Raw genomic sequence first — 27,293 nt, 5'->3', positions numbered from 1 at the left:
AGCTGAAGGTTCGAGTTTCCAAACATCAGCCTCCAAACCTTTATGACTTGGAGAAGATCTGCAAAGAGGAGTGGGACAAAATCCCTCTTGAGACGTGTGCAAACCTGGTGGCCAACTACAAGAAACGTCTGACCTCTGTGATTGCCAACAAGGGTTTTGCCACCAAGTACTAAGTCATGTTTTGCAGAGGGGTCAAATACTTAGAGAGAGAGAGAGAGAGAGAGAGAGAGAGAGAGAGAGGAGAGAGAGAGAGAGAGAGAGAGAGAGAGAGAGAGAATCCAATCAACCATCTGGTCTCTCCATGGTGAGCCTCAGGCAGCATGAGAGGTGCTGCCTGTCATTCAGGCAGGATAAAGCATCACTATAAGGATTATTTTTTTTAGGACTCATGTGATGTTGATCTGTTCTGTGGTGTAATTCAGGACAATCCCAATCCCCTAACCCTCATCACCCACCGCTCTCTCACTGCCTGGCAGCTGGGTTGGAGAGAGTCCTAAATAGTCCAGATTAAACTCCCTCTGTTTCTGCCTCTCTCCCTCTCCCTACCTATCTCTCTCTCTGTCTCTCTCTCTCTCTTTCCCTCCATCCCTCTTTCATTTTCTCTATCCCTCTCATTCTCTCATTCTCTCTCTTTTTCTCTTGTTCCTATTCTCTCTCTCCCTCTGTCTACCTCCCTCTACCTCTCTCTCAGTTTCTATATCCCCCTCTCTCTCTCTCTAGCCGTCACTTTCACCCAGACACTCAGTTCATATGTGTCTCTTGTGTCTAACAGCAGACATGTCTACAGGAGGAGTACACCGCGGTTTCCTCAGAAAATATGGTAAGACTGACAGTCTTCTACTGGTTCTAATGGTGTCTGGCTGTCTGGCATGGAATAGAGGGTTGAAGTTATTTTACTGTGCTGTGCAAAATAACTATGGTTTGATTTTAAATGCTTTGATACTGTTTTGAGGATGACATTGTTGGACAATATAACAGCTTGTCTAATTCAGCTTTTTCTGAATTAGACAAACAGACCTCATACTTTCCCGTATCTGTTATCTGGGTGGTACGTGGATGATGCACCATGAAATGAAGCAGGAAGTGTTGACGCTTCAACTGTCTGAACAGATACATACTCTACCTGCTGTAGAATAACCAAGCCAGTGATTAGATTCAACTCACGTTATAGTATTTCAACCTATTAGTTATAACTGTTTATTACTAATCTGTAAATGAATGACCGATATAAACTCGTTCTGAATCCTCCATAAAGTATACCTGAATGAAAGCAATAGTTATGTGTTTGTACTGGGCATCTGTTGGTCTCCCAGCTAGGTTGCTTCTAATAGTTGTTGCATCTGTCGTAGTGTACATTCCATCAGTGTTGCTGTGATGTGTAGGTGATGCGATGCTACTATGTATGTCTCAGATGATCCCCCTACATCTCTCAGGATTATCCACTCGATGATCCCCCTACACCTCTCAGGATAATCCATCTGTTCCACTCTAATAATCCCAGAATTCTCCTCCTTCTCCGTCAGCCTAACAAATTCTCTCCATCCACATCCATATTATTATTATTATTATTATTATTAACACAGAGGCTGGCTGGTGGTCCTGATAATATCTCTGAAGGACAGAGACACCGAGATATTATAGCTACCTGGGTGATTGTTACGAAACTGGCACTTTTTTTTTTTTTATAAACTTTTTCCACCGTACTTCCTCTTGGATCACTAGGATTAGAATCTGTATTGATCAATTTCATAATTATTGTTATGTTTATTGATCAGAAATCATGCATTTTACCACAACTACTAACAAAGTGCAAAAAAGTAATAAAAACTCAAATAATATATATATTTTTTTACATTGCTCACCTAATGAAAAGACTTGAGTTAAACATAACACTGAAAACAAATATATTTACAGTTTTAATTATTTATTTCATTACCGCAACAAAAAAAACCTTTTCTGAATACTTTTTTGTTGTTGTCATAATTACTTGTGTATAGATGTTATTTTTATGTACACATATTTGAATAATGAACAAAAGACACAAAATCAGATTAAGCCAAAACTAAATACTGGTGCATTAAGGTAATCATTTCAGAGATGAGAACGCGTGTTGCATAGTGTGCCATTGAAAAACTGTACTGAGCTTTATCAGAGATTCAGTAACCCAATACATTATCAAACCGTACTGATCTCTATCAGAGATTCAGTAACCCAATACATTATCAAACCGTACTGATCTCTATCAGAGATTCAGTAACCCAATACATTATCAAACCGTACTGATCTCTATCAGAGATTCAGTAACCCAATACATTATCAAACCGTACTGATCTCTATCAGAGATTCAGTAACCCAATACATTATCAAACCGTACTGATCTCTATCAGAGATTCAGTAACCCAATACATTATCAAACCGTACTGATCTCTATCAGAGATTCAGTAACCCAATACATTATCAAACTGTACTGATCTCTATCAGAGATTCAGTAACCCAATACATTATCAAACTGTACTGATCTCTATCAGCGATTCAGTAACCCAATACATTATCAAACCGTACTGATCTCTATCAGAGATTCAGTAACCCAATACATTATCAAACTGTACTGATCTCTATCAGCGATTCAGTAACCCAATACATTATCAAACCGTACTGATCTCTATCAGAGATTCATTAACCCAATACATTATCAAACTGTACTGATCTCTATCAGAGATTCAGTAACCCAATACATTATCAAACTGTACTGATCTCTATCAGAGAAACAGTAACCCAATACATTATCAAACTGTACTGAGCTCTATCAGAGATTCAGTAACCCAATACATTATCAAACTGTACTGAGCTCTATCAGCGAATCAGTAACCCAAATCATAGAATGATGTAATTTGTTAATCCCAGACGATGTGCATAATACTAAACTCACTGATCTTAATGCAATTGACTAAAATAATATTTGTAGTATAATGTATTAGGGACCAGTGTTGGGGAGTAACGCGTTAACAGTAACCATTTTACTTTTACCATCAACGGAACGCACCTCTGATCTTTACCATGAATCGCGCCAGTGAACACGTAGAGGGCTTTACGGTGTAGACGAGGGTGTGCTTTATAAAACCCGTAGAGGGCTTTACGGTGTAGATGAGGGTGTGTTTTATAAAACCCATAGAGGGCTTTACGGTGTAGACGAGGGTGTGCTTTCTAAAACCCGTAGAGGGCTTTACCGTGTAGATGAGGGTGTGCTTTATAAAACCCATAGAGGGCTTTACCGTGTAGATGAGGGTGTGCTTTATAAAACCCATAGAGGGCTTTACGGTGTAGACGAGGGTGTGCTTTCTAAAACCCGTAGAGGGCTTTACGGTGTAGACGAGGGTGTGCTTTCTAAAACCCGTAGAGGGCTTTACCGTGTAGATGAGGGTGTGCTTTATAAAACCCATAGAGGGCTTTACGGTCTAGACGAGGGTGTGCTTTATAAAACCCATAGAGGGCTTTACGGTGTAGACGAGGGTGTGCTTTATAAAACCCGTAGAGGGCTTTACGGTGTAGATGAGGGTGTGCTTTATAAAACCCGTAGAGGGCTTTACGGTGTAGATGAGGGTGTGCTTTATAAAACCCGTAGAGGGCTTTACGGTGTAGACGAGGGTGTGCTTTATAAAACCCGTAGAGGGCTTTACGGTGTAGATGAGGGTGTGCTTTATAAAACCCGTAGAGGGCTTTACGGTCTAGATGAGGGTGTGTTTTATAAAACCCGTAGAGGGCTTTACAGTGTAGATGAGGGTGTGCTTTATAAAACCCATAGAGGGCTTTACGGTCTAGACGAGGGTGTGCTTTATAAAACCCGTAGAGGGCTTCACCGTGTAGACGAGGGTGTGCTTTCTAGATAACCATCGCTATGCAACCAGCAATGGCGGCTGGAGAGAAAGATTCTGAATGAAAAGAAAGGACATCTGTACAGAAGTTGAGCTTATATTAAGCTGTGCAACATAAGACATTTCATAGGATTACACATAAATATAAATGCTAAAGGGATTTTTTTTATTCATATATTTCATTAGTCTCACTTTCCCACCGCCACGAGGGAACTTCTGACAGATATCAGACCCTCGGAAATGATTTCCCAGGTTCCATATGATCCACGCTACAGAAATGTGGTTTATGCCCCCAATCCAATTCGTGATAGGCATAATATCCTAATATTAATCCTAATATTACATTTTTATTTTGAACATTAAAAAACGTGTAAACATGGTCTGATTACAAAAAAAAAAACTGTAATCCGTTACGTTACCAGCAAAAATATTGTAATCAGATTACAGATACTTTTGAAAAACTAGATAATTACTTGTTGGATTACTTTCAAATTCAAATTGTTGTTTCCTCAATGACATTCAATTCCGCATTGAATAAATGTGACCGTTTAAGTTTGTTCCAGCTGAGTGAGTCTGACCACCAATCAGAGACCACTATGAGGTCACACCAAATGATGACCACCAATCAGAGACCACTATGAGGTCACACCAAATGCGTTTGATGGATCCTTTTTGTCTTCTTCTAATACCTTCCCGACCCCCAGTACTCTAACTAGTAACCTTCCCAACCCTGACCCCCAGGACTCTAACTAGTAACCTACCCAACCCTGACCCCCAGGACTCTAACTAGTAACCTACCCAACCCTGACCCCCAGTACTCTAACTAGTAACCTACCCAACCCTGACCCCCAGTACTCTAACTAGTAACCTACCCAACCCTGACCCCCAGGACTCTAACTAGTAACCTTCCCAACTCTGACCCCCAGTACTCTAACTAGTAACCTACCCAACCCTGACCCCCAGGACTCTAACTAGTAACCTACCCAACCCTGACCCCCAGTACTCTAACTAGTAACCTACCCAACCCTGACCCCCAGTACTCTAACTAGTAACCTACCCAACCCTGACCCCCAGGACTCTAACTAGTAACCTTCCCAACTCTGACCCCCAGTACTCTAACTAGTAACCTTCCCAACTCTGACCCCCAGTACTCTAACTAGTAACCTACCCAACTCTGACCCCCAGTACTCTAACTAGTAACCTTCCCAACTCTGACCCCCAGTACTCTAACTAGTAACCTACCCAACTCTGACCCCCAGGACTCTAACTAGTAACCTTCCCAACTCTGACCCCCAGTACTCTAACTAGTAACCTACCCAACTCTGACCCCCAGTACTCTAACTAGTAACCTTCCCAACTCTGACCCCCAGTATTCTAACTAGTAACCTACCCAACCCTGACCCCCAGGACTCTAACTAGTAACCTACCCAACCCTGACCCCCAGGACTCTAACTAGTAACCAACCCTGACCCCCAGTACTCTAACTAGTAACCTTCCCGAAGCTCCTGACCCCCAGGTACTCTAACTAGTAACCTTCCCAACTCTGACCCCCAGGACTCTAACTAGTAACCTTCCCAACTCTGACCCCCAGTACTCTAACTAGTAACCTTCCCAACCCTGACCCCCAGGACTCTAACTAGCAACCTACTCAACCCTGACCCCCACTACTCTAACTAGTAACCAACCCTGACCCCCAGGACACTAACTAGTAACCTACCCAACCCTGACCCCCAGGACTCTAACTAGTAACCTTCCCAACCCTGACCCCCAGTACTCTAACTAGTAACCTACCCAACCCTGACCCCCAGGACTCTAACTAGCAACCTTCCCAACCCTGACCCCCAGTACTCTAACTAGTAACCAACCCTGACCCCCAGTACTCTAACTAGTAACCAACCCTGACCCCCAGTACTCTAACTAGTAACCAACCCTGACCCCCAGTACTCTAACTAGTAACCAACCCTGACCCCCAGTACTCTAACTAGTAACCAACCCTGACCCCCAGTACTCTAACTAGTAACCAACCCTGACCCCCAGTACTCTAACTAGTAACCAACCCTGACCCCCAGTACTCTAACTAGTAACCAACCCTGACCCCCAGTACTCTAACTAGTAACCAACCCTGACCCCCAGTACTCTAACTAGCAACCTTCCCAACTCTGACCCCCAGTACTCTAACTAGTAACCAACCCTGACCCCCAGTACTCTAACTAGTAACCAACCCTGACCCCCAGTACTCTAACTAGTAACCAACCCTGACCCCCAGTACTCTAACTAGTAACCTACCCAACCCTGACCCCCAGTACTCTAACTAGTAACCAACCCAACCCTGACCCCCAGTACTCTAACTAGTAACCAACCCTGACCCCCAGTACTCTAACTAGTAACCAACCCTGACCCCCAGTACTCTAACTAGTAACCAACCCTGACCCCCAGTACTCTAACTAGTAACCTACCCAACCCTGACCCCCAGTACTCTAACTAGTAACCAACCCTGACCCCCAGGACTCTAACTAGTAACCTTCCCAACCCTGACCCCCAGGACTCTAACTAGTAACCAACCCTGACCCCCAGGACTCTAACTAGCAACCTTCCCAACCCTGACCTTGGTTTTCTAACTCAATTTGCTACTGCCATGGTTATCACTGGTTTCATGAGAATCACCCATCTCCTCCACTGTCTGTGTTCGTTTTCACTTGTGTTTGTGGGTGGTTGTTTCCGGTTTAGTCTGTGCACCTTACTGGACTGCATTCTGTAGTCCTTTGTTCCAGCAGTGCTACTGTTGACTGTTGAATTATAGCACACACACTTTACTATCCTTGGGTCCTCTTCCTTCCTTTACTCCCCCCACCCCCACCCCCCCCCACCTCCAGGTGGTTTCAAGCTGTTTAAGCAGTGGAAGGAGCGCTACCTGGTGCTGACAGTAGAAGGCAGTCTGAGGGTGTGTCGCGATGCAGAGAGTCCTCCTGACCAGGTGGTGGCACTGCAGTGGAACTGTGAGGCCATCGTAGAGGGCAGGGAGATCCTGGACCTACCACGGCTTCCCCCAGGGGGAAGGAGAGACTGCTGCTTCGCCCTCATCCTGCCCCAGGAAAAGTTCCTGTTACTACTGGCTGACAGCCCAGAGGACTGCAGGTTTGTAGCAGTACTGTAATAGTTGTAGTGGTAGTAGAAGAAGTAGTAGTAGTAGTAGTTGTTGTGCTTGTTCTTGTTGTACTGTAGTAGTAGTAGTAGTAGTAGTAGTAGTAGTAGAAGTAGTAGTAGTAGTGCTTGTTCTTGTTCTTGTTGTACTGTAGTAGTATTAGAAGTAGTTGTAGTAGTAGTTGTAGTAGTAGTAGTAGTAGTTGTAGTAGTAGTAGTAGTAGTAGTTGTAGTAGTAGTAGTAGTAGTAGTTGTAGTAGTAGTAGTTGTAGTAGTAGTTGTAGTAGTAGTAGTAGTAGTAGTAGTGTGTTGTTGTAGTAGTAGTACTGGTAGTTGTTGTTGTAGTAGTAGTACTGTAGTAGTAGTAGTAGTATTCAGTATGTATTAGGATCCTGGGGTCCATTAAGGGTTAAAACAATTACATCACAACAAAACACAACAACAGCCTACATCATAAATAAAGCCTCCACACATATACAAGCCTCTGATGCCTTTGAAACAGCTACATTTAAAAAAAGTCTAATAAATCACCATCACAATAAATCCATTATTTATTTTAGGTCTAAAGAAACATGATGAAGAAAATGTATTTCAGAAGAACAGAATATGAGTTGTCCTACTGTATGTAATCTGGCTATGATCCATGATATAGACTGTAGACTTGTTGTCACGTCCTGACCAGTAAAAGGGGTTATTTGTTATTGTAGTTTGGTCAGGGCGTGGCAGGGGGTGTTTGTTTTGTGTGTTTCGGGGTTTTGATGTATGCTCTATATTTTCTATTGCTATGTTTATTCTAGGTTTCTCTTTCTATGTTGTGTTTTTTCAATGACCTCCAATTAGAGGCAGCTGGTGGTTATTGTCTCTAATTGGAGGCCATATTTAGTGTGTTCGTTTTCACTTGTGTTTGTGGGTGGTTGTTTCCGGTTTAGTCTGTGCACCTTACTGGACTGTTTACATTTACATTTAAGTCATTTAGCAGACGCTCTTATCCAGAGCGACTTACAAATTGGTGCATTCACCTTATGATATCCAGTGGAACAACCACTTTACAATAGTGCATCTAAATCTTTTTTTGGGGGGGGGGCTAGAAGGATTACTTTATCCTATCCCAGGTATTCCTTAAAGAGGTGGGGTTTCAGGTGTCTCCGGAAGGTGGTGATTGACTCCGCTGTTATCGTCGTTATTTTGTTTAAGTGTGTTTACCTTCAATAAATACGAAGATGAACAATATACCCGCTGCATATTGGTCCGATGATTTCTCCTATTCAGACGACGAAGATTATGACACTTGTTCATTTATCAGACTAGATACTGTATGTTATCTGGTTATGATATAGACTGTAGACTTGTTCATTTATCAGACTAGACACTGTATGTTATCTGGTTATGATATAGACTCTAGACTTGTTCATTTATCAGACTAGATACTGTATGTTATCTGGCTATGATATAGACTGTAGACTTGTTCATTTATCAGACTAGATACTGTATGTTATCTGGCTATGATATAGACTGTAGACTTGTTCATTTATCAGACTAGATACTGTATGTTATCTGGCTATGATATAGACTGTAGACTTGTTCATTTATCAGACTAGATACTGTATGTTATCTGGCTATGATATAGACTGTAGACTTGTTCATTTATCAGACTAGATACTGTATGTTATCAGGTTATGATATAGACTATATAGACTGTAGACTGGTTCATTTATCAGACTAGATACTGTATGTTATCTGGCTATGATATAGACTGTAGACTTGTTCATTTATCAGACTAGATACTGTATGTTATCTGGCTATGATATAGACTGTAGACTTGTTCATTTATCAGACTAGATACTGTATGTTATCTGGTTATGATATAGACTGTAGACTTGTTCATTTATCAGACTAGATACTGTATGTTATCTGGCTATGATATAGACTGTAGACTTGTTCATTTATCAGACTAGATACTGTATGTTATCTGGCTATGATATAGACTGTAGACTTGTTCATTTATCAGACTAGATACTGTATGTTATCTGGTTATGATATAGACTGTAGACTTGTTCATTTATCAGACTAGATACTGTATGTTATCTGGCTATGATATAGACTGTAGACTTGTTCATTTATCAGACTAGATACTGTATGTTATCTGGCTATTCTCCATGCCATAGGCTGTAGACTTGTTCATTTATCTGACAAGATATGCTTATAAGTCCCGTGCCATTATTTTATATTATATGATTTTACAGTAATAAGAATAAAATTGAAAATATGTTTGTCCCGAAGCGAGAGTGCGCATATGAAGTGGCTATGTTGAGCATAAAAGTGATCATTTGAAACAGGTCCTATATACTAGATTTGGAGTTATTTTGTCAACTTTAGTTGTAAATGATACAAACCTTAGAATGTGTTAGAAATCAAAAGATATATCGACTGCATGGTGGGACTATAGACTATTGATGATTTCAGGAAGTTTGCTCTCTGTTCCTGGTCTCAGGCTGCATGGTGGGACTATAGACTATTGATGATTTCAGGAAGTTTGCTCTCTGTTCCTGGCCTCAGGCTGCATGGTGGGACTATAGACTATTGATGATTTCAGGAAGTTTGCTCTCTGTTCCTGGTCTCAGGCTGCATGGTGGGACTATAGACTATTGATGATTTCAGGAAGTTTGCTCTCTGTTCCTGGTCTCAGGCTGCACAAGCTGTTCTCTCACCAAGTGATCACATTTTCACCCATCAGACTATTCTCAGTTGAATATTGTCTTTACTAATATGTAAAATTAGTTTTGATTTATGAAATGGGCAGGAACAGGGTCAAGAAGAAAAATACATGTCATCAATAATGATGTATAATAACAATACATTATGCACTGAAATAGGGAGTGGAGGCTACTTTCCCTCCGGTACGGGTTTCCCTCATGTCAGGTACACTACATGTCAGGTAGGCTACTCAGGTTATTTCGCTGCCACTACAGGTGTTATTCCGCCCAAACTCTGCATGTCATGGGCTCTCCAAACCTGTTCCTGTAGCTACCCAGTACTCTGTATGTCATGGGCTCTCCAACCCTGTTCCTGTAGCTACCCAGTACTCTGTATGTCATGGGCTCTCCAACCCTGTTCCTGCAGTGCTTCATTTGGGAAAACCAAGTGAAATGTGTTCAGGAACGTCCATAGTAACATGTTTTCACAGCGTAAGATATTTCCTTAAAGCGCCTCTCTCTCTGTGCGCCGGAGAAAGGAATGAAGGAGAGAGGAGGAGATGGAAACACAGTGGTGAGATATTCTGTAGCTAAAGGTAATGTGTCAGCCAATAAATTATACAAATATAAAAAAAATTACAATTTTAATTAAATCCTTATTGCTAGGCTAATCAAAATCAAATACAAATTATAGGAAAACTCTGAATTTGTTTAATTTAGGCTAGACAATCATTCTTTTAATTCAGGTTTTTTGGGGGGAGGGGCTTGGGCTCATATATAGGCCTATGAATATGCATAAGGTCTAATATGTTTATGGATGTCTTTGAATGAGTAGTAGCAGCAGAAGTAGTACTAGCAGTCGCACTACTAGTAGTACTAGCAGTCGCACTACTAGTAGTACTAGCAGTCGCACTACTACTAGTACTAGCAGTCGCACTACTACTAGTACTAGCAGTAGCACTACTACTAGTACTAGCAGTAGCACTACTACTACTAGTAGCACTACGACTACTAGTAGTACTAGCAGTCGCACTACTACTAGTACTAGCAGTAGCACTACTACTACTAGCAGTAGCACTACTACTACTAGTAGCACTACTACTACTAGTAGCACCACTACTACTAGTAGCACTACTAGTAGTAGTAGTAGTAGTAGTAGTAGCAGTAGTAGTAGTAGTAGCAGTAGTAGTAGCAGTAGCTGTAGCAGTAGCTGTAGCAGTAGTAGTCGTAGTAGCAGTAGTAGTAGCAGTAGTAGTAGTAGCAGTAGTAGTAGTAGTACTAGTAGCGGTAGTAGTGGTAGCAGTAGGAGTAGCAGTAGTTGTAGCAGTAGTAGTCAGTAGTAGTCAGTCAGTAGTACTGTAGTAGTAGTAGCAGTAGAAGTAGTAGCAGTAGCAGTACTAGCTGTAGTAGTAGCAGTAGTAGCTGTAGTAGTACTAGTAGAGGTAGTACTAGTAGCGGTAATAGTACTAGAAGATGCAGTAGTAGTACTACTAGTAGTAGTAGTAGTAGTACTAGTAGTAGCAGTATTAGTAGTACTACTAGTAGTAGCAGTATTAGTAGTACTACTAGTAGTAGCAGTATTAGTAGTACTACTAGTAGTAGCAGTATTAGTAGTAGTAGTCGTGGTAGTACTAGTAGTAGTAGTAGTAGTAGTAGTAGCAGTAGCAGTTGTAGCAGTAGTACTGTGGTAGTAGTGGTAGTATTACTCGTAGTAGTAGTAGTACTGGTAGTACTAGTAGTAGTAGTATTAGTAGCAGTAGTAGTAGTCATAGTAGCAGTAGTAGTAGCAGTAGTAGTACTAGTAGTAGTACTAGTAGCGGTAGTACAAGTAGCGGTAGTAGTAGTAGCAGTAGTAGTACTACTAATACTAGTAGTACTAGTACTAGTAGTATCAGTATTAGTAGTATTAGTAGTAGTACTAGTAGTAGCAGTGGTAGCAGTAGTAGTCGTAGTAGCAGTAGTAGTAGCAGTAGTAGTACTAGTAGTAGTAGTAGTACTAGTAGCGGTAGTACAAGTAGCGGTAGTAGTAGTAGTACTAGTAGTAGCAGTAGTACAAGTAGTGGTAGTAGTAGCAGTAGTAGTACTAGTAGTACTAGTACTAGTACTAATAGTATCAGTATTAGTAGTAGTAGTACTACTAGTAGTAGCAGTATTAGTAGTAGTAGTAGTAGCAGTAGCAGTAGCAGTAGTAGCAGTACTAGTAGCAGAAGTAGTAGCAGTAGCAGTACTAGTAGTAGCACTAGTAGTACTAGTAGTAGCAGTAGTAGCAGCAGTAGTGTAGTAGTAGTAGTAAAACTACTAGTAGTAGAACTAGTAGTAGTAGTACTAGTAGTACTAGCAGTAGTACTAGTAGTAATACTGTAGTAGTAGTAGTTGTACTGTAGTAATACTAGTACTGCAGTAATAGTAGTACTAGTATGAGTAGTAGTAGTACTAGTAGTTGTAGTAGTAGTAGTAGTAGCAGTACTAGTAGTAGTAGCAGTACTAGTACTACTAGCAGTACTAGTACTACTAGTAGTAGTAGTAGTGACAGTAGTACTTGTAGAAGTACTAGTAGTAGTAGTACTAGTGGTAGTAGTAGTAGTAGTAGCAGTCGTAGTAGTAGCAGTAGTAGCAGCAGAAGTAGTAGCAGCAGAAGTAGTAGCAGCAGAAGTAGTAGTAGTAGTAGTAGTACTAATAGTAGCAGTAGTAGTAGTAGTAGTAGCAGTACTAGTAGCAGTACTAGTAGCAGTACTAGTAGTAGTACTACTACTACTACTACTGTCACAGGCCGGCTCATAGCCTGTGGCAAAAATGAGAGGACATCAACAACCGGTATAGGCCAATTCAAAAAGTTCTTTATTATCAAACAAAACTATTAATTCTAAACAAAGAAAAAGGAATGAGGTGTGGAAATGTCATAATGTAGGGTGTATGTAGGGTGCATGGATGCGTGAATATGTGTGTGTAAACATGACTGAATAGAAGCTAAATAAACCAACAAAGGAACAAACAAAACAGGATCATACCTGGAGGAGCAGGGAGAGAGAGAGCAAGCCAAGCCAGGAGATAGAGAGGTTAGTGGAGCAGTTTGTTAAATACCCTGAGCCCAGGTGGCTCCAATCACACCAGCTCCAATCACTAACGACCCTCCTCTGCCTGCAGAAGGAACCGCCCCTGTACTGCAGAGGAGGAGCCGTGACACTACTACTAGTAATAGTAGTAGTATAACTAGCAGTAGTAGTAGTATTAGTAGTAGTACTACTAGTAGTAGCAGTAGAAGTAGGAGCAGTAGTAGTAAAACTAGTAGTAGTAGTACTAGTAGTAGTACTAGTACTAGTAGTAGTTGTTGTACTAGTGGTAGTAGCAGTAGTAGTAGTAGTAGCAGTAGTAGTAGTAGCAACAGTAGTACTGTAGTAGTAGTAGTAGTAGTAGTAGTAGTACTGCAGTAGTAGTAGTAGTAGTAGTAGTACTAGTACTGTAGTAGTAGCAGTAGAACTGTAGTAGTAGTAGTAATACGTGTAGTACTGTAGTAGTAGTAGTACCAGTAGAAGTACTAGTAGCAGAACTAGTACTACTAGTAGTAGCAGTAGTAGTAGTAGTTTTAGAAGTAGTAGTAGTAACAGTTGCAGTACTAGTAATAGTAGTAGTTCTAGTAGTAGTAGTAGTAGTAGTAGTAGTAGTAGTAGTAGTACAACTGGTAGTAGTAGCAGCAGTAGTACTACTAGTAGTAGTAGCAGTGACACTACTACTAGTAATAGTAGTAGTAGTAGAACTAGCAGTAGTAGTAGTATTAGTAGTAGTACTACTAGTAGTAGCAGTATTAGTAGTAGTACTACTAGTAGTAGCAGTATTAGTAGTAGTACTACTAGTAGTAGCAGTAGAAGTAGTAGCAGTAGTAGTAAAACTAGTAGTAGTAGTACTTGTACTAGTAGTAGTAGTAGTACTAGTAGTAGTTGTTGTACTAGTGGTAGTAGCAGTAGTAGTAGTAGTAGCAGTAGTAGTAGTAGCAACAGTAGTACTGTAGTAGTAGTAGCAGTAGTAGTAGCAGTAGCAGTACTAGTAGTAGTAGTAGTAGTAACAGTAGTAGTACAAGTGGTACAAATAGTAGAACTAGTGGAAGTAGCAGTAGTACTAGTGGTAGTAGTAGCAGTAGTAGTAGCAGTAGCTTTAGTAGCAGTAGTACTGTAGTAGTAGAAGATGTAGTACAAGTGGTACAAATAGTAGAACTAGTGGTAGTAGCAGTAGTACTAGTGGTAGAAGTAGCAGTAGCTTTAGTAGCAGTAGTACTGTAGTAGTAGAAGTAGTAGATGTAGTAGTAGTAGTAGCAGTAGTGGTAGTAGCAGTAGTAGCAGCAGTAGTAGTAGCAGTGGTAGCAGTAGTACTGTAGTAGTAGTAGCAGTAGAAGTAGTAGTAGCAGTAGTAGCAGTAGCAGTACTAGCTGTAGTAGTAGCAGTAGTAGTAGTAGTAGCAGTAGTAGCTGTAGTAGTACTAGTAGAGGTAGTACTAGTAGCGGTAATAGTACTAGAAGATGCAGCAGTAGTACTAGTAGTAGTAGTAGTACTAGTACTAGCAGTATTAGTAGTACTACTAGTAGTAGCAGTATTAGTAGTAGTAGTCGTGGTAGTACTAGTAGTAGTAGTAGTAGTAGTAGTAGCAGTAGCAGTTGTAGCAGTAGTACTGTAGTAGTAGTGGTAGTATTACTCGTAGTAGTAGTACTGGTAGTACTAGTAGTAGTAGTATTAGTAGCAGTAGTAGTAGCACTACTACTAGTAGTAGTAGTAGTAGTGGTAGCAGTAGTAGTAGCAGTAGTTGTAGTCGTAGTAGCAGTAGTAGTACTAGTAGTAGTACTAGTAGCGGTAGTACAAGTAGCGGTAGTAGTAGTAGCAGTAGTAGTACTACTAGTACTACTAGTACTAGTACTAGTAGTATCAGTATTAGTAGTATTAGTAGTAGTACTAGTAGTAGCAGTATTAGTAGCAGTAGTAGTAGTAGTAGTGTAGTAGTAGTAGTAAAACTACTAGTAGTAGAACTAGTAGTAGTAGTAGTACTAGTAGTACTAGCAGTAGCACTACTACTAGTAGTAGTAGTACTAGTAGTGGTAGCAGTAGTAGTAGCAGTAGTTGTAGCAGTAGTAGTCGTAGTAGCAGTAGTAGTAGCAGTAGTAGTACTAGTAGTAGTAGTAGTACTAGTAGCGGTAGTACAAGTAGCGGTAGTAGTAGTAGTTCTAGTAGTAGCAGTAGTACAAGTAGTGGTAGTAGTAGCAGTAGTAGTAGTAATAGTATCAGTATTAGTAGTAGTAGTACTACTAGTAGTAGCAGTATTAGTAGTAGTAGCAGTAGCAGTAGTAGCAGTACTAGTAGTACTAGTAGCAGAAGTAGTAGCAGTAGCAGTACTAGTAGTAGCACTAGTAGTACTAGTAGTAGCAGTAGTAGCAGCAGTAGTGTAGTAGTAGTAGTAAAACTACTAGTAGTAGAACTAGTAGCAGTAGTACTAGTAGTACTAGCAGTAATACTGTAGTAGTAGTAGTTGTACTGTAGTAATACTAGTACTGCAGTAATAGTAGTACTAGTGTGAGTAGTAGTAGTACTAGTAGTTGTAGTAGCAGTACTAGTACTACTAGCAGTACTAGTACTACTAGCAGTACTAGTACTACTAGCAGTACTAGTACTACTAGCAGTACTAGTACTAGTAGTAGTAGTAGTAGTAGTAGTAGTAGTAGCAGTACTAGTAGTAGTAGCAGCACTAGTAGTAGTAGCAGTACTAGTAGTAGTAGTAGTACTTGTAGTAGTAGTGACAGTAGTACTTGTAGAAGTACTAGTAGTAGTAGTACTAGTGGTAGTAGTAGTAGTAGTAGTAGTAGTACTAATAGTAGCAGTAGTAGTAGCAGTAGTAGTAGCAGTACTAGTAGCAGTACTAGTAGTAGTAGTAGTTCTAGTAGTAGTAGTAGTAGTAGTAGTAGTAGTAGTAGTAGTAGTACTACAACTGGTAGTAGTAGCAGCAGTAGTACTACTAGTAGCAGTAGTACTAGTAGCAGTATTAGTACTACTAGTAGTAGTAGTAGTAGTAGTAGCAGTAGTAGCAGTAGTAGTACTACTAGTAGTAGTATTAGTAGTAGTAGCAGTAGTAGTACTATTAGTAATATATGTTGTAGTAGTAGTAGCAGTAGTAGTACAAGCAGTAGTAGTAGTATTAGTAGTAGTAGTACTAGTAGTACTAGTAGCAGTAGTAGTACTACTAGTAGTTGCAGTAGTAGTACTACTACTATTACTTCTACTAGTAGTACTACTAGTAGTTGCAGTAGTAGTACTACTACTATTACTTCTACTACTACTACTAGTAGTAGTAGTAGTACAAGTAGTAGTAGTAGTAGTAGTAGTAGTATTAGTAGTAGTACTACTAGTAGTAGTAGTAGTAGTAGTACTAGTAGTAGCAGTAGTAGTACTAGTAGTAGTACTGTAGTAGTAGCAGTACTAGTAGTACTACTAGTAGTAGTAGTAGTAGCAGTAGCAGTAGTAGTACTACTAGTAGTAGTATTAGTAGTAGTAGCAGTAGTAGTACTACTAGTAGTAGTATTAGTAGTAGTAGCAGTAGTAGTACTCCTAGTAGTAGAAGTTGCAGTAGTAGTAGTAGTAGTAGTAGTACTAATAGTAGTAGTAGTAGCAGCAGTAGTACTAGTAGTAGCAGTAGTAGTAGTAGTAGTACTACTAGTAGCAGTACTACCAGTAGTAGTAGCAGAACTACTACTGGTAGTAGTAGTGTCAGTATTAGTAGTAGGTGTAGTACTACTACTAGTACTACTACTACTAGTAGTAGTAGCAGTAGTACTGTAGTAGTAGTAGTACTAGTAGGAGTAGTACTATTAGTACTAGTACTATAGTTGTAGCAGTAGCAGTACTAGTAGTAGTACTAGTAGTACTAGTAGTAGTGGTACTAGTGGTAGTAGCAGTAGTAATAGTAGTAGCAGCAGTAGTTCTGTAGTAGACGTATTAGTAGTAGTACTGTAGTAGTAGTAGTAGTACTATTAGTAGTAGTATCGGTAGTACTGTAGTAGTAGTAGTAGTAGTAGTACTGTAGTAGTAGCAGTAGTACTGTAGTAGTAGTACTAGTGGTAGAAGCAGTAGTAGTAGTAGTAGCACTGTACTAGTAGTAGTAGCAGTACTATTGTAGTAGTATTAGTAGTAGTAGTAGTAGGAGTAGTACTAGTAGCAGTAGTACTGCAGTAGTAGTAGTAGTAGTAATGGTACTAGTACTAGTAGTAGTAGTAGTAGTACTAGTACTGTAGTAGTAGTAGTAGTACTGTAGTAGTAGTAGTGGTACTACTACTACTACTAGTAGTAGTAGTATAACTTGTAGTAGTGTTTTAGCAGTAGTAGTAGTAGTACTGCAGTAGTAGTACTGTAGTAGTGGTAGTAGTCATAGTAGTCATAGTAGTGTAGTAGTAGTCATAGTGGTAGTAGTGTAGTAGTGGTAGTCATAGTAGTAGTAGTGTGGTAGTAGGAGTAGTAGTTGTTGTTCTGTAGTAATAGTAGTAGTAGTAGTCAAAGTTGTCAAAGTAGTCGTAGAACTCTAGTAGTTGTAGTCATTGTAGTAGAAATGTAGTAGTAGTAGTAGTAGTAGTAGTAGTCGTTGTAGTAGTAGTAGTAGTTGTTGTTGTTGTTCTGAAGTAGTAGTAGTTGTCATAGTAATCGTGGTGGTAGTAGTAGTACTCTAGTAGTTGTATTCATATTAGTAGTAATGTAGTAGTAGTTGTAGCAGTGTAGTAGTAGTGTAGTAGTTGTTGTTGTACTGTAGTAGAAGTAGTCATAGTAGGCGTAGTAGTGTAGTAGTACTCTAGTAGTAGTAGTCATAGTAGTAGTAATGTAGTGGTAGTAGTAGTCATAGTAGTGTAGTAGTAGTATTAGTAGTAGTAGTTGTTGTTGTAATTGTTCTGTAGTAGTAGTAGCTAATTCCTGTTACTACTCACTGACAGCCCTGAGCACTGGAGATCAGTTTTACAACCAGGCATGAAGTTTCAGGATTTTGGGTATTGGCCAGCAGGGCTAGTATTCCGCAATTTCTCAAAGAAATCTATTATTGGAAAAGCCCAGTCTGAAAAGGTACTAGACTTGGGCAAGCGGGCCAGCTTAATTTCCATCCCTTCTTACACCACATGTAGATAGTAGTCAAATCTACGGAAAGTTCCGTCAGGTACACTTGACAAAACGGAAAACAACTACCCACAAAAACCCAGGAAGAAAAACCCCTACTTAAATATGATCTCCAATCAGAGGCAACGAGGACCAGCTGCCTCCAATTGGAGATCAACCCAAAAAAAAAAAACAGAAATAGAAAACCTAGAACACAAACATAGAAATAGAAAACATAGAAAAACACAAAACACCCCCTGTCACGCCCTGACCTACTCTACTATAGAAAATGACATCTTACTACGGTCAGGACATGACAGTACAACCCCCCCCCCCCCCAAAGGTGAAGACTCCGAATGCAACAAACCAACAAAAAAAAGACAAAACAAAAGGGAGGGTAGGGAGGGTGATAATTGTCTATGGTGGCTCAAATGCAGTCCACATAACCTCCAGCATAAGAGGCAGCTCCGGTTCGGGGCGTACTCCCCGCTTCACCCGCTGATCCTTCTGCTTTATTACCACCTGACCGTGGATCGTCGTCGAAGGAACCGGACTGTGGATCATTGCTGAAGGTTCTGGGCTGCAGACTGCCGTTGAAGACTCCGGGCTGCAGACCGCCGTTGAAGGCTCCGGGCTGCAGACCGCCGCTGAAGGCTCCGGGCTGCAGGCAGTCGCTGGAGGCTCCGGACTGGGGAGCGTCGCTGGAGGCTCCGGACTGGGGAGCGTCGCAGGAGGCTCCGGACTGGGGAGCGTCGCTGGAGGCTCCGGACTGGGGAGCGTCGCTGGAGGCTCCGGACTGGGGAGCGTCGCTGGAGGCTCCGGACTGGGGAGCGTCGCTGGAGGCTCCGGACTGGGGAGCGTCGCTGGAGGCTCCGGACTGGGGAGCGTCGCTGGAGGCTTCGGACAGAGAAACGTCACCGGAGGTTCCGGACTGGGAGGCATCATACTAGGTTCCGGACTAGTGACCGTTGCTGCTGGCTCCATGCCATGGATCATCTCTACAGGTTCCGCGCCAAGGATCATCACTGGAGGCTTCTTACCATGGATTATCTCTACAGGTGCCGGGCCATGGATTATTCCTACAGGCTTCGTGCCATGGTTTATCCCTACAGGCTCCGGACCATTTATAATCCCTCCAGGCTTTTTGCCAAGGATTATCTCTACAGGTTCCGGGCCACGGATTACCTCTGCAGGCTTAGTGCCATGGATCATCTCTACAGGCGTCGGACCATCGATTAGCATTGGAGGCTTTGTACGTGGAGCTGGAACCGGTCTCACCGGACTGGGGAGACGCACTGAGGACCGAGTGCTCAAAGCAGGCACCGGCCGAACTGGGCTATGGATGCGAACTGGAGGGAGAGCGCGAGGAGCAGGCACAGGACGTACTGGGCTATGGAGGCGCACTGGAGAGAGAGTGCGAGAGGCAGGCACATGCTCACCACAAAAAGCACCGGGAGTTGACTCAGGCCTCACCCCTGGCCCAGCCAAACTACCCGTGTGCCCCGCCCCCAAATTTTTGGGGGGGATTCCTCTCATTCTTCCCAGGTAGGCTCCCATATCACTCGATTACCTGGCCCCAAGTCCAGTTTCTCCTCTCCGTCCACTTCTTATGTGACCAGGTGTCCATTTCTGCCTGGGCACGCCGCTTGACCCAATCATGGTGGGTAGTTCTGTAACACGGGTCGTTTAAAGGTGACCAAGGCGCGGCGTGTAGAGTGCTCATACTTTTCTTTAATGAAACACTTAATAAAAAATAATAAAAAAAACGACAGCCAACAGTTCCGTCAGGTACACTTGACAAAACGGAAAACAACTACCCACAAAAACCCAGAAAGAAAAACCCCTACTTAAATATGATCTTCAATCAGAGGCAATGAGGACCAGCTGCCTCCAATTGGAGATCAACCCAAAAAGAACCAACATAGAAATAGAAAACCTAGAACACAAACATAGAAAATGAAAACATAGAAAAACACAAAACACCCCCTGTCACGCCCTGACCTACTCAACTATAGAAAATGACATCTTACTAGGGTCAGGACGTGACACCCCCCTTGGCATTTTTCCTATTTTGATGCCTTACAACCTGGAATTAAAATAGATTTTTGGAGGGTGTGTATCATTTGATTTACACAACATGCCTACCACCTTGAAGATGCAAATTATTTTTTATTGTGAAACAAACAAGAAATAAGACAAAAAAACAGAAAACTTGAGCGTGCATAACTATTCACCCCCCCAAAGTCAATACTTTGTAGAGCCACCTTTTGCAGCAATTACAGCTGCAAATCTCTTGGGGTATGTCTCTATAAGCTTGGCACATCTAGCCACTGGGATTTTTGCCGATTCTTCAAGACTCAGCAATCTTTAAGTCATACCACAGATTCTCAATTGGTTTGAGGTCTGGGCTTTGACAAGGCCATTCCAAGACATTTCAATGTTTCCCTTTAAATTACTCAAGTGTTGCTTTAGTAGTATGCTTAGGGTCATTGTCCTGCTGGAAGGTGAACCTCTGTCCCAGTCTCAAATCTCTGGAAGACTGAAACAGGTTTCCCTCAAGAATGTCCCTGTATTTAGCGCCATTCATCATTCCTTAAATCCTGACTAGTCTCCCAGTCCTTGCCAATGGAAAAACATCCCCACAGCATGATGCTGCCACCACCATGCTTCACTATGGGGATGGTGTTCTCGGGGTGATGAGAGGTGTTGGGTTTGCGCCAGACATAGCGTTTTCCTTGATGGCCAAAAAGCTCAATTTTAGTCTCATCTGACCAGAGTACTGTCAAATCGATCCCGCTAACGGGATTGGCGCACGAAGGGATCCATAAGAAGTTTTAAATAAAGTCCACGTGTGCAATCTAAGTGTCACATGATCTCAGTATATATATATATATATATATACCTGTTCTGAAAGGCCCCAGAATCTGCAACACCACTAAGCAATAGCCACTACCAAGCAAGCGGCACAATGAAGACCAAGGAGCTCTCCAAACAGGTCAGGGACAAAGTTGTGGAGAAGTACAGATCAGGGTTGGGTTATAAAAATAAAAATAAAGAATCTTTGAACATCCCACAGAGCACCATTAAATCCATTATTAAAAAGTGGAAAGAATATGGCACCACAACAAACATGCCAAGAGAGGGCCGCCCACCAAAACTCATGGACGAGGCAAGGAAGGCATTAATCAGAGAGGCAACAAAGAGACCAAAGATAACCCTGAAGGAGCTGCAAAGCTCCACAGCGGAGATTGGAGTATCTGTCCATAGGACCAGTTCAAGCCGTACACTCCACAGAGCTGGGCATTACAGATGAATGGCCAGAAAAAAGCCATTGCTTAAAGAAAAAAATAAGCAAACACATTTGGTGTTCGCCAAAAGGCAGGTGGGAGACTCCCCAAACATATGGAAGAAGGTACCCAGTGAAATTGCAGCGCGCCAAATTCAAAAACAGAAATACTCATAATAAGAATTCATAAATCATACAAGTGTTATACATCAGTTTAAAGATTAACTTGTTAATCCAGCCGCAGTGTCAGATTTCAAAAAGGCTTTACGGCAAAAGCAGACCATGCAGACCAGATTTCAACCAGGCAGGTGCTACACAAAAGTCAGAAATAACGATATAATTTATGCCTTACCTTTGAAGATCTTCTTCTGTTGGCACTCCAAAATGTCCCATAAACATCACAAATGGTCCTTTTGTTCGATAAATTGTTTCTTTATATCCCCAAAATGTCCATTTATTTGGCACGTTTGATTCAGAAAAACACCGTTTCCAACTCGCCCAACATGCCTACAAAGTATCTAATAAGTTACCTGTAAACTTTGTCCAAACATTTCAAACAACTTTCCTAATCCAACTTTAGATATTTTAAAATGTAAATAATAATCGATACAATTTAAGACGGAATATACTGTGCTCAATAGCAAATAAAATGAAAGTGGAGAGAGTTCCAGGTCGCGCGCCCCAAACAAAACAGTCCAGTTGGCTCTACACTCAGAAAGGAAAGGGCTACTTCTTAATTTCTCAAAGGAAAAACATCAACCAATTTCTAAAGACTGTTGACATCTAGTGGAAGCCATAGGAACTGCAAGCATATTTCTATTAAAAAGGGATTGCCATAGAAAGCTAATGGAAAACAGATTGAGCTCAAAATTGTTTTTCCCTGGATGGATTGTGCTCGGGGTTACGCCTGCCAAATCAGTTCTGTAATACTCACAGACATTATTCAAACAGTTTTAGAAACTTCAGAGTGTTTTCTATCCAGATCTACTAATAATATGCATATCCTAGCTTCTGTGCCTGAGTAGCAGGCAGTTTACTTTGGGCATGCTTTTCATCCGGACGTGAAAATACTGCCCCCTAGCCCAAAGAGGATTTATTAACTAACTATGTGACTTCTGAAGGTAATTGGTTGATCCAGATCTTATTTAGGGGCTTAATAGCAAAGGGGGTGATTACATATGCACGCACCACTTTTCATTTTTTAATTCTTTTGAATGTTTTGAAACAAGTTATTTTTTTCATTTCACTTCACCAATTTACTATTTTGTGTATGTCCATTACATGAAATCCAAATAAACATCCATTTAAATTACAGGTTGTAATGCAACAAAATAGGAAAAACAACAACGGGGGTGAATACTTTTGCAAGGCACTGTATGTCCAGATGATTATGGCTGCTGTAGTGTCTAATCTAACAAAAGATGTCTGTTTTTATCTTATCAGGGTTTCAGCCGAGACTAAAGGTCTGATCTGTAAACATGACCTTAACAGACAGTTTGTTTTGTCTTCCACAGTCTCTGGCTGAAGTTGATCAGGAAAGTGAGAGAGGTAAGTACCTCACTGTTGCAGTATGTATGGGTAATGCAGTATGTATGGGTAATGCAGTATGTATGGGTAATGAATGCAGTATGTATGGGTAATGAATGCAGTATGTATGGGTAATGAATGCAGTATGTATGGGTAATGAATGCAGTATGTATGGGTAATGCAGTATGTATGGGTAATGAATGCAGCATGTATGGGTAATGCAGTATGTATGGGTAATGCAGTATGTATGGGTAATGAATGCAGTATGTATGGGTAATGAATGCAGTATGTATGGGTAATGAATGCAGTATGTATGGGTAATGAATGCAGTATGTATGGGTAATGAATGCAGTATGTATGGGTAATGAATGCAGTATGTATGGGTAATGCAGTATGTATGGGTAATGCAGTTTGTATGGGTAATGCAGTATGTATGGGTAATGCAGTATGTATGGGTAATGCAGTATGTATGGGTAATGCAGTATGTATGGGTAATGTAATCCTTATAGGTACCCTTAAAAAAACGGTTGTTATTTATATTCTGTCCAGCGTTAGTTATCTGACGGTAGTTGACTTCCTGTTTCCTCCAGGGTGTGATGTCAACGCTCGTCCTGCAGAGACAGCAGAGCCTGACCCCGAGCCTCACCGCCCACATCACAGACAGAGACCCCCAACCTGACACTCCCACCGACAGGGACACCGCCTCGCCACGGGCGACAGTGAGCACCTCGACCCCCACCGCCACCCCGACTGGCACCCCGACCGTCACCCCCACCACGACGCCCTCAGCCTCCCGGGCCGGGTCCTTCAGAGACAACAGCCTGGGTCAATCAGGACATCAACAGAGAGACAACAGCCTGGGTCAGTCAGGACATCAACAGAGAGACATCAGCCTGGTTCAGTCAGGACATTAACAGAGAGACATCAGCCTGGTTCAGTCAGGACATTAACAGAGAGACATCAGCCTGGTTCAGTCAGGACGTTAACAGAGACATCAGCCTGGTTCAGTCAGGACATTAACAGAGACATCAGCCTGGTTCAGTCAGGACATTAACAGAGAGACATCAGCCTGGTTCAGTCAGGACATCAACAGAGAGACAACAGCCTGGGTCAGTCAGGACATCAACAGAGAGACATCAGCCTGGTTCAGTCAGGACACAGAGAGACATCAGCCTGGTTCAGTCAGGACATTAACAGAGAGACATCAGCCTGGTTCAGTCAGGACATTAACAGAGAGACATCAGCCTGGTTCAGTCAGGACATCAACAGAGAGACATCAGCCTGGTTCAGTCAGGACATCAACAGAGAGACATCAGCCTGGGTCAGTCAGGACATCAACAGAGAGACATCAGCCTGGTTCAGTCAGTACATCAACAGAGAGACATCAGCCTGGTTCAGTCAGTACATTAACAGAGAGACATCAGCCTGGTTCAGTCAGGACGTTAACAGAGACATCAGCCTGGGTCAGTCAGGACATTAACAGAGACATCAGCCTGGTTCAGTCAGGACTTTAACAGAGAGACATCAGCCTGGTTCAGTCAGGACATTAACAGAGAGACATCAGCCTGGTTCAGTCAGGACATTAACAGAGAGACATCAGCCTGGTTCAGTCAGGACATTAACAGAGAGACATCAGCCTGGTTCAGTCAGGACATTAACAGAGACATCAGCCTGGTTCAGTCAGGACATTAACAGAGAGACATCAGCCTGGTTCAGTCAGGACATTAACAGAGACATCAGCCTGGTTCAGTCAGGACATTAACAGAGAGACATCAGCCTGGTTCAGTCAGGACATGAACAGAGAGACATCAGCCTGGTTCAGTCAGGACATTAACAGAGAGACATCAGCCTGGTTCAGTCAGGACATTAACAGAGACAACAGCCTGGTTCAGTCAGGACATGAACAGAGAGACATCAGCCTGGTTCAGTCAGGACATGAACAGAGAGACATCAGCCTGGTTCAGTCAGGACATTAACAGAGAGACATCAGCCTGGTTCAGTCAGGACATTAACAGAGAGACATCAGCCTGGTTCAGTCAGGACATTGACAGAGACATCAGCCTGGTTCAGTCAGGACATTAACAGAGAGACATCAGCCTGGTTCAGTCAGGACATTAACAGAGACATCAGCCTGGTTCAGTCAGGACATGAACAGAGACAACAGCCTGGTTCAGTCAGGACATTAACAGAGACATCAGCCTGGTTCAGTCAGGACATTAACAGAGAGACATCAGCCTGGTTCAGTCAGGACATGAACAGAGAGACATCAGCCTGGTTCAGTCAGGACATTAACAGAGAGACATCAGCCTGGTTCAGTCAGGACATTAACAGAGAGACATCAGCCTGGTTCAGTCAGGACATTGACAGAGACATCAGCCTGGTTCAGTCAGGACATTAACAGAGAGACATCAGCCTGGTTCAGTCAGGACATTAACAGAGACATCAGCCTGGTTCAGTCAGGACATTAACAGAGAGACATCAGCCTGGTTCAGTCAGGACATTAACAGAGAGACATCAGCCTGGTTCAGTCAGGACATTAACAGAGACAACAGCCTGGGTCAGTCAGGACATTAACAGAGACAACAGCCTGGTTCAGTCAGGACATTAACAGAGAGACATCAGCCTGGTTCAGTCAGGACGTTAACAGAGACATCAGCCTGGGTCAGTCAGGACATTAACAGAGAGACATCAGCCTGGTTCAGTCAGGACACAGAGAGACATCAGCCTGGTTCAGTCAGGACATTAACAGAGACATCAGCCTGGTTCAGTCAGGACATTAACAGAGACATCAGCCTGGTTCAGTCAGGACACAGAGAGACATCAGCCTGGTTCAGTCAGGACATTAACAGAGAGACATCAGCCTGGTTCAGTCAGGACATTAACAGAGAGACATCAGCCTGGTTCAGTCAGGACATTAACAGAGAGACATCAGCCTGGTTCAGTCAGGACATTAACAGAGAGACATCAGCCTGGTTCAGTCAGGACGTTAACAGAGAGACATCAGCCTGGTTCAGTCAGGACGTTAACAGAGAGACATCAGCCTGGTTCAGTCAGGACATTAACAGAGACATCAGCCTGGTTCAGTCAGGACATTAACAGAGAGACATCAGCCTGGTTCAGTCAGGACGTTAACAGAGACATCAGCCTGGTTCAGTCAGGACATTAACAGAGACATCAGCCTGGTTCAGTCAGGACATTAACAGAGAGACATCAGCCTGGTTCAGTCAGGACGTTAACAGAGACATCAGCCTGGTTCAGTCAGGGTTACACACATTGGTATACTGTATTGTATCTTGTCTTTATTTGTTTTCTTTGTGTGTGTGTGTGTGTGTGTGTGTGTGTGTGTGTGTGTGTGTCTAGGGGGCGGCCACAGACAGTCAGTGCGGTCCGTGCGTAGCGTGGCATCAGTAGCTCCACCCCACCGTACGTCAGACTGTCTTCGCCACGGTAACAGCAGCGACGCGCGGGCGGTGAGGGCAGTTTGTCTGCTGATGGGAGGGGCAGCAGCCTCCTCCGCTCTGGGCTACCTCCAGTCCTGTTCTCCCTCCTCCCCTCTGAACTCCAGAGCCTCCAGCCTGCAGGAGCAGGGCCCGCTGGGCCACGGCGGGGGGGCCGGGAGCTTCTCAGAGATGGGAGGGGGGTCAGGTGGGTCCTTCCATTGTAGTCAGGACATAGACAACCCCCCACAATTCAACAGTTTCGACTTCGAGGGAGGAGACTCCGACTTTGATGCCTTTGATTGCGGAGGGTTCGCTTTTTAGGGGTTAAAACAAATACAACTGTGAACGGTTGATAATATATTATTTGTTGAATTACTGTGGTTTACTGTATAGGATCTATAACAGCCTTAGAAAGGTCCTGTCTATTGTTGTCTTTAAGTGTTAACCTGTACCATTATTGAATTGTTTGATCACATGTACTTCCTATGTGTTAGTTAATGAATTTTACAGTCTTAACGATCCTAACTTGAACCCTCCTTAACCCGGGCTGTCCCACACTGACCACCTTTATAAAATAGCTCTCTGTTAAGTGTTGTCGTTCTGGTAACACCCCTAACCCTGAGTGTTGTTGGTCTGGTAACGCCCCTAACCCTGGGTGTGTTTGGTCTGGTAACGCCCCAAACCCTGGGTGTGTTTGGTCTGGTAACGTCCCAAACCCTGGGTGTGTTTGGTCTGGTAACGCCCCTAACCCTGGGTGTGTTTGGTCTGGTAACGCCCCTAACCCTGGGTGTGTTTGGTCTGGTAACGCCCCTAACCCTGGGTGTTGTTGGTCTGGTAACGCCCCTAACCCTGGGTGTGTTTGGTCTGGTAACGCCCCTAACCCTGGGTGTTGTTGGTCTGGTAACGCCCCTAACCCTGGGTGTGTTTGGTCTGGTAACGCCCCTAACCCTCGGTGTTGTTGGTCTGGTAACGCCCCTAACCCTGGGTGATGTCGTTCTGGTCACGCCCCTAACCCTGGGTGTGTTTGGTCTGGTAACGCCCCTAACCCTGGGTGTGTTTGGTCTGGTAACGCCCCTAACCCTGGGTGTGTTTGGTCTGGAAACGCCCCTAACCCTGGGTGTGTTTGGTTTGGTAACGCCCCTAACCCTGGGTGTTGTCAGTCTGGTAACGCCCCTAACCCTGGGTGTGTTTGGTCTGGTAACGCCCCTAACCCTGGGTGTTGTCGT

The 27,293-nt window shown here is 42.6% G+C and overlaps 1 protein-coding gene across 1 annotated transcript; it reads left to right on the top strand.

Annotated features, from left to right (window-relative positions):
• Window positions 1-580: 580 nt before the first annotated feature.
• On the top strand, window positions 581-26,870 carry LOC106613334 (uncharacterized). Its single transcript, XM_045724884.2, has 5 exons — window positions 581-820; window positions 6,746-7,007; window positions 22,615-22,648; window positions 23,218-23,488; window positions 25,988-26,870. The coding sequence occupies exons 1-5, from the start codon at window positions 751-753 to the stop codon at window positions 26,386-26,388; spliced, it is 1,038 nt and encodes a 345-aa protein (XP_045580840.1). The 5' UTR covers window positions 581-750; the 3' UTR covers window positions 26,389-26,870.
• The last annotated feature ends 423 nt before the right edge of the window (window positions 26,871-27,293 follow it).

Source organism: Salmo salar, chromosome 09 (genome assembly GCF_965601325.2).
Source record: "Salmo salar chromosome 09, fSalSal1, whole genome shotgun sequence".
Classification (NCBI taxonomy): domain Eukaryota; kingdom Metazoa; phylum Chordata; class Actinopteri; order Salmoniformes; family Salmonidae; genus Salmo; species Salmo salar.
This window is presented reverse-complemented; position numbering and strand designations above follow the sequence as displayed.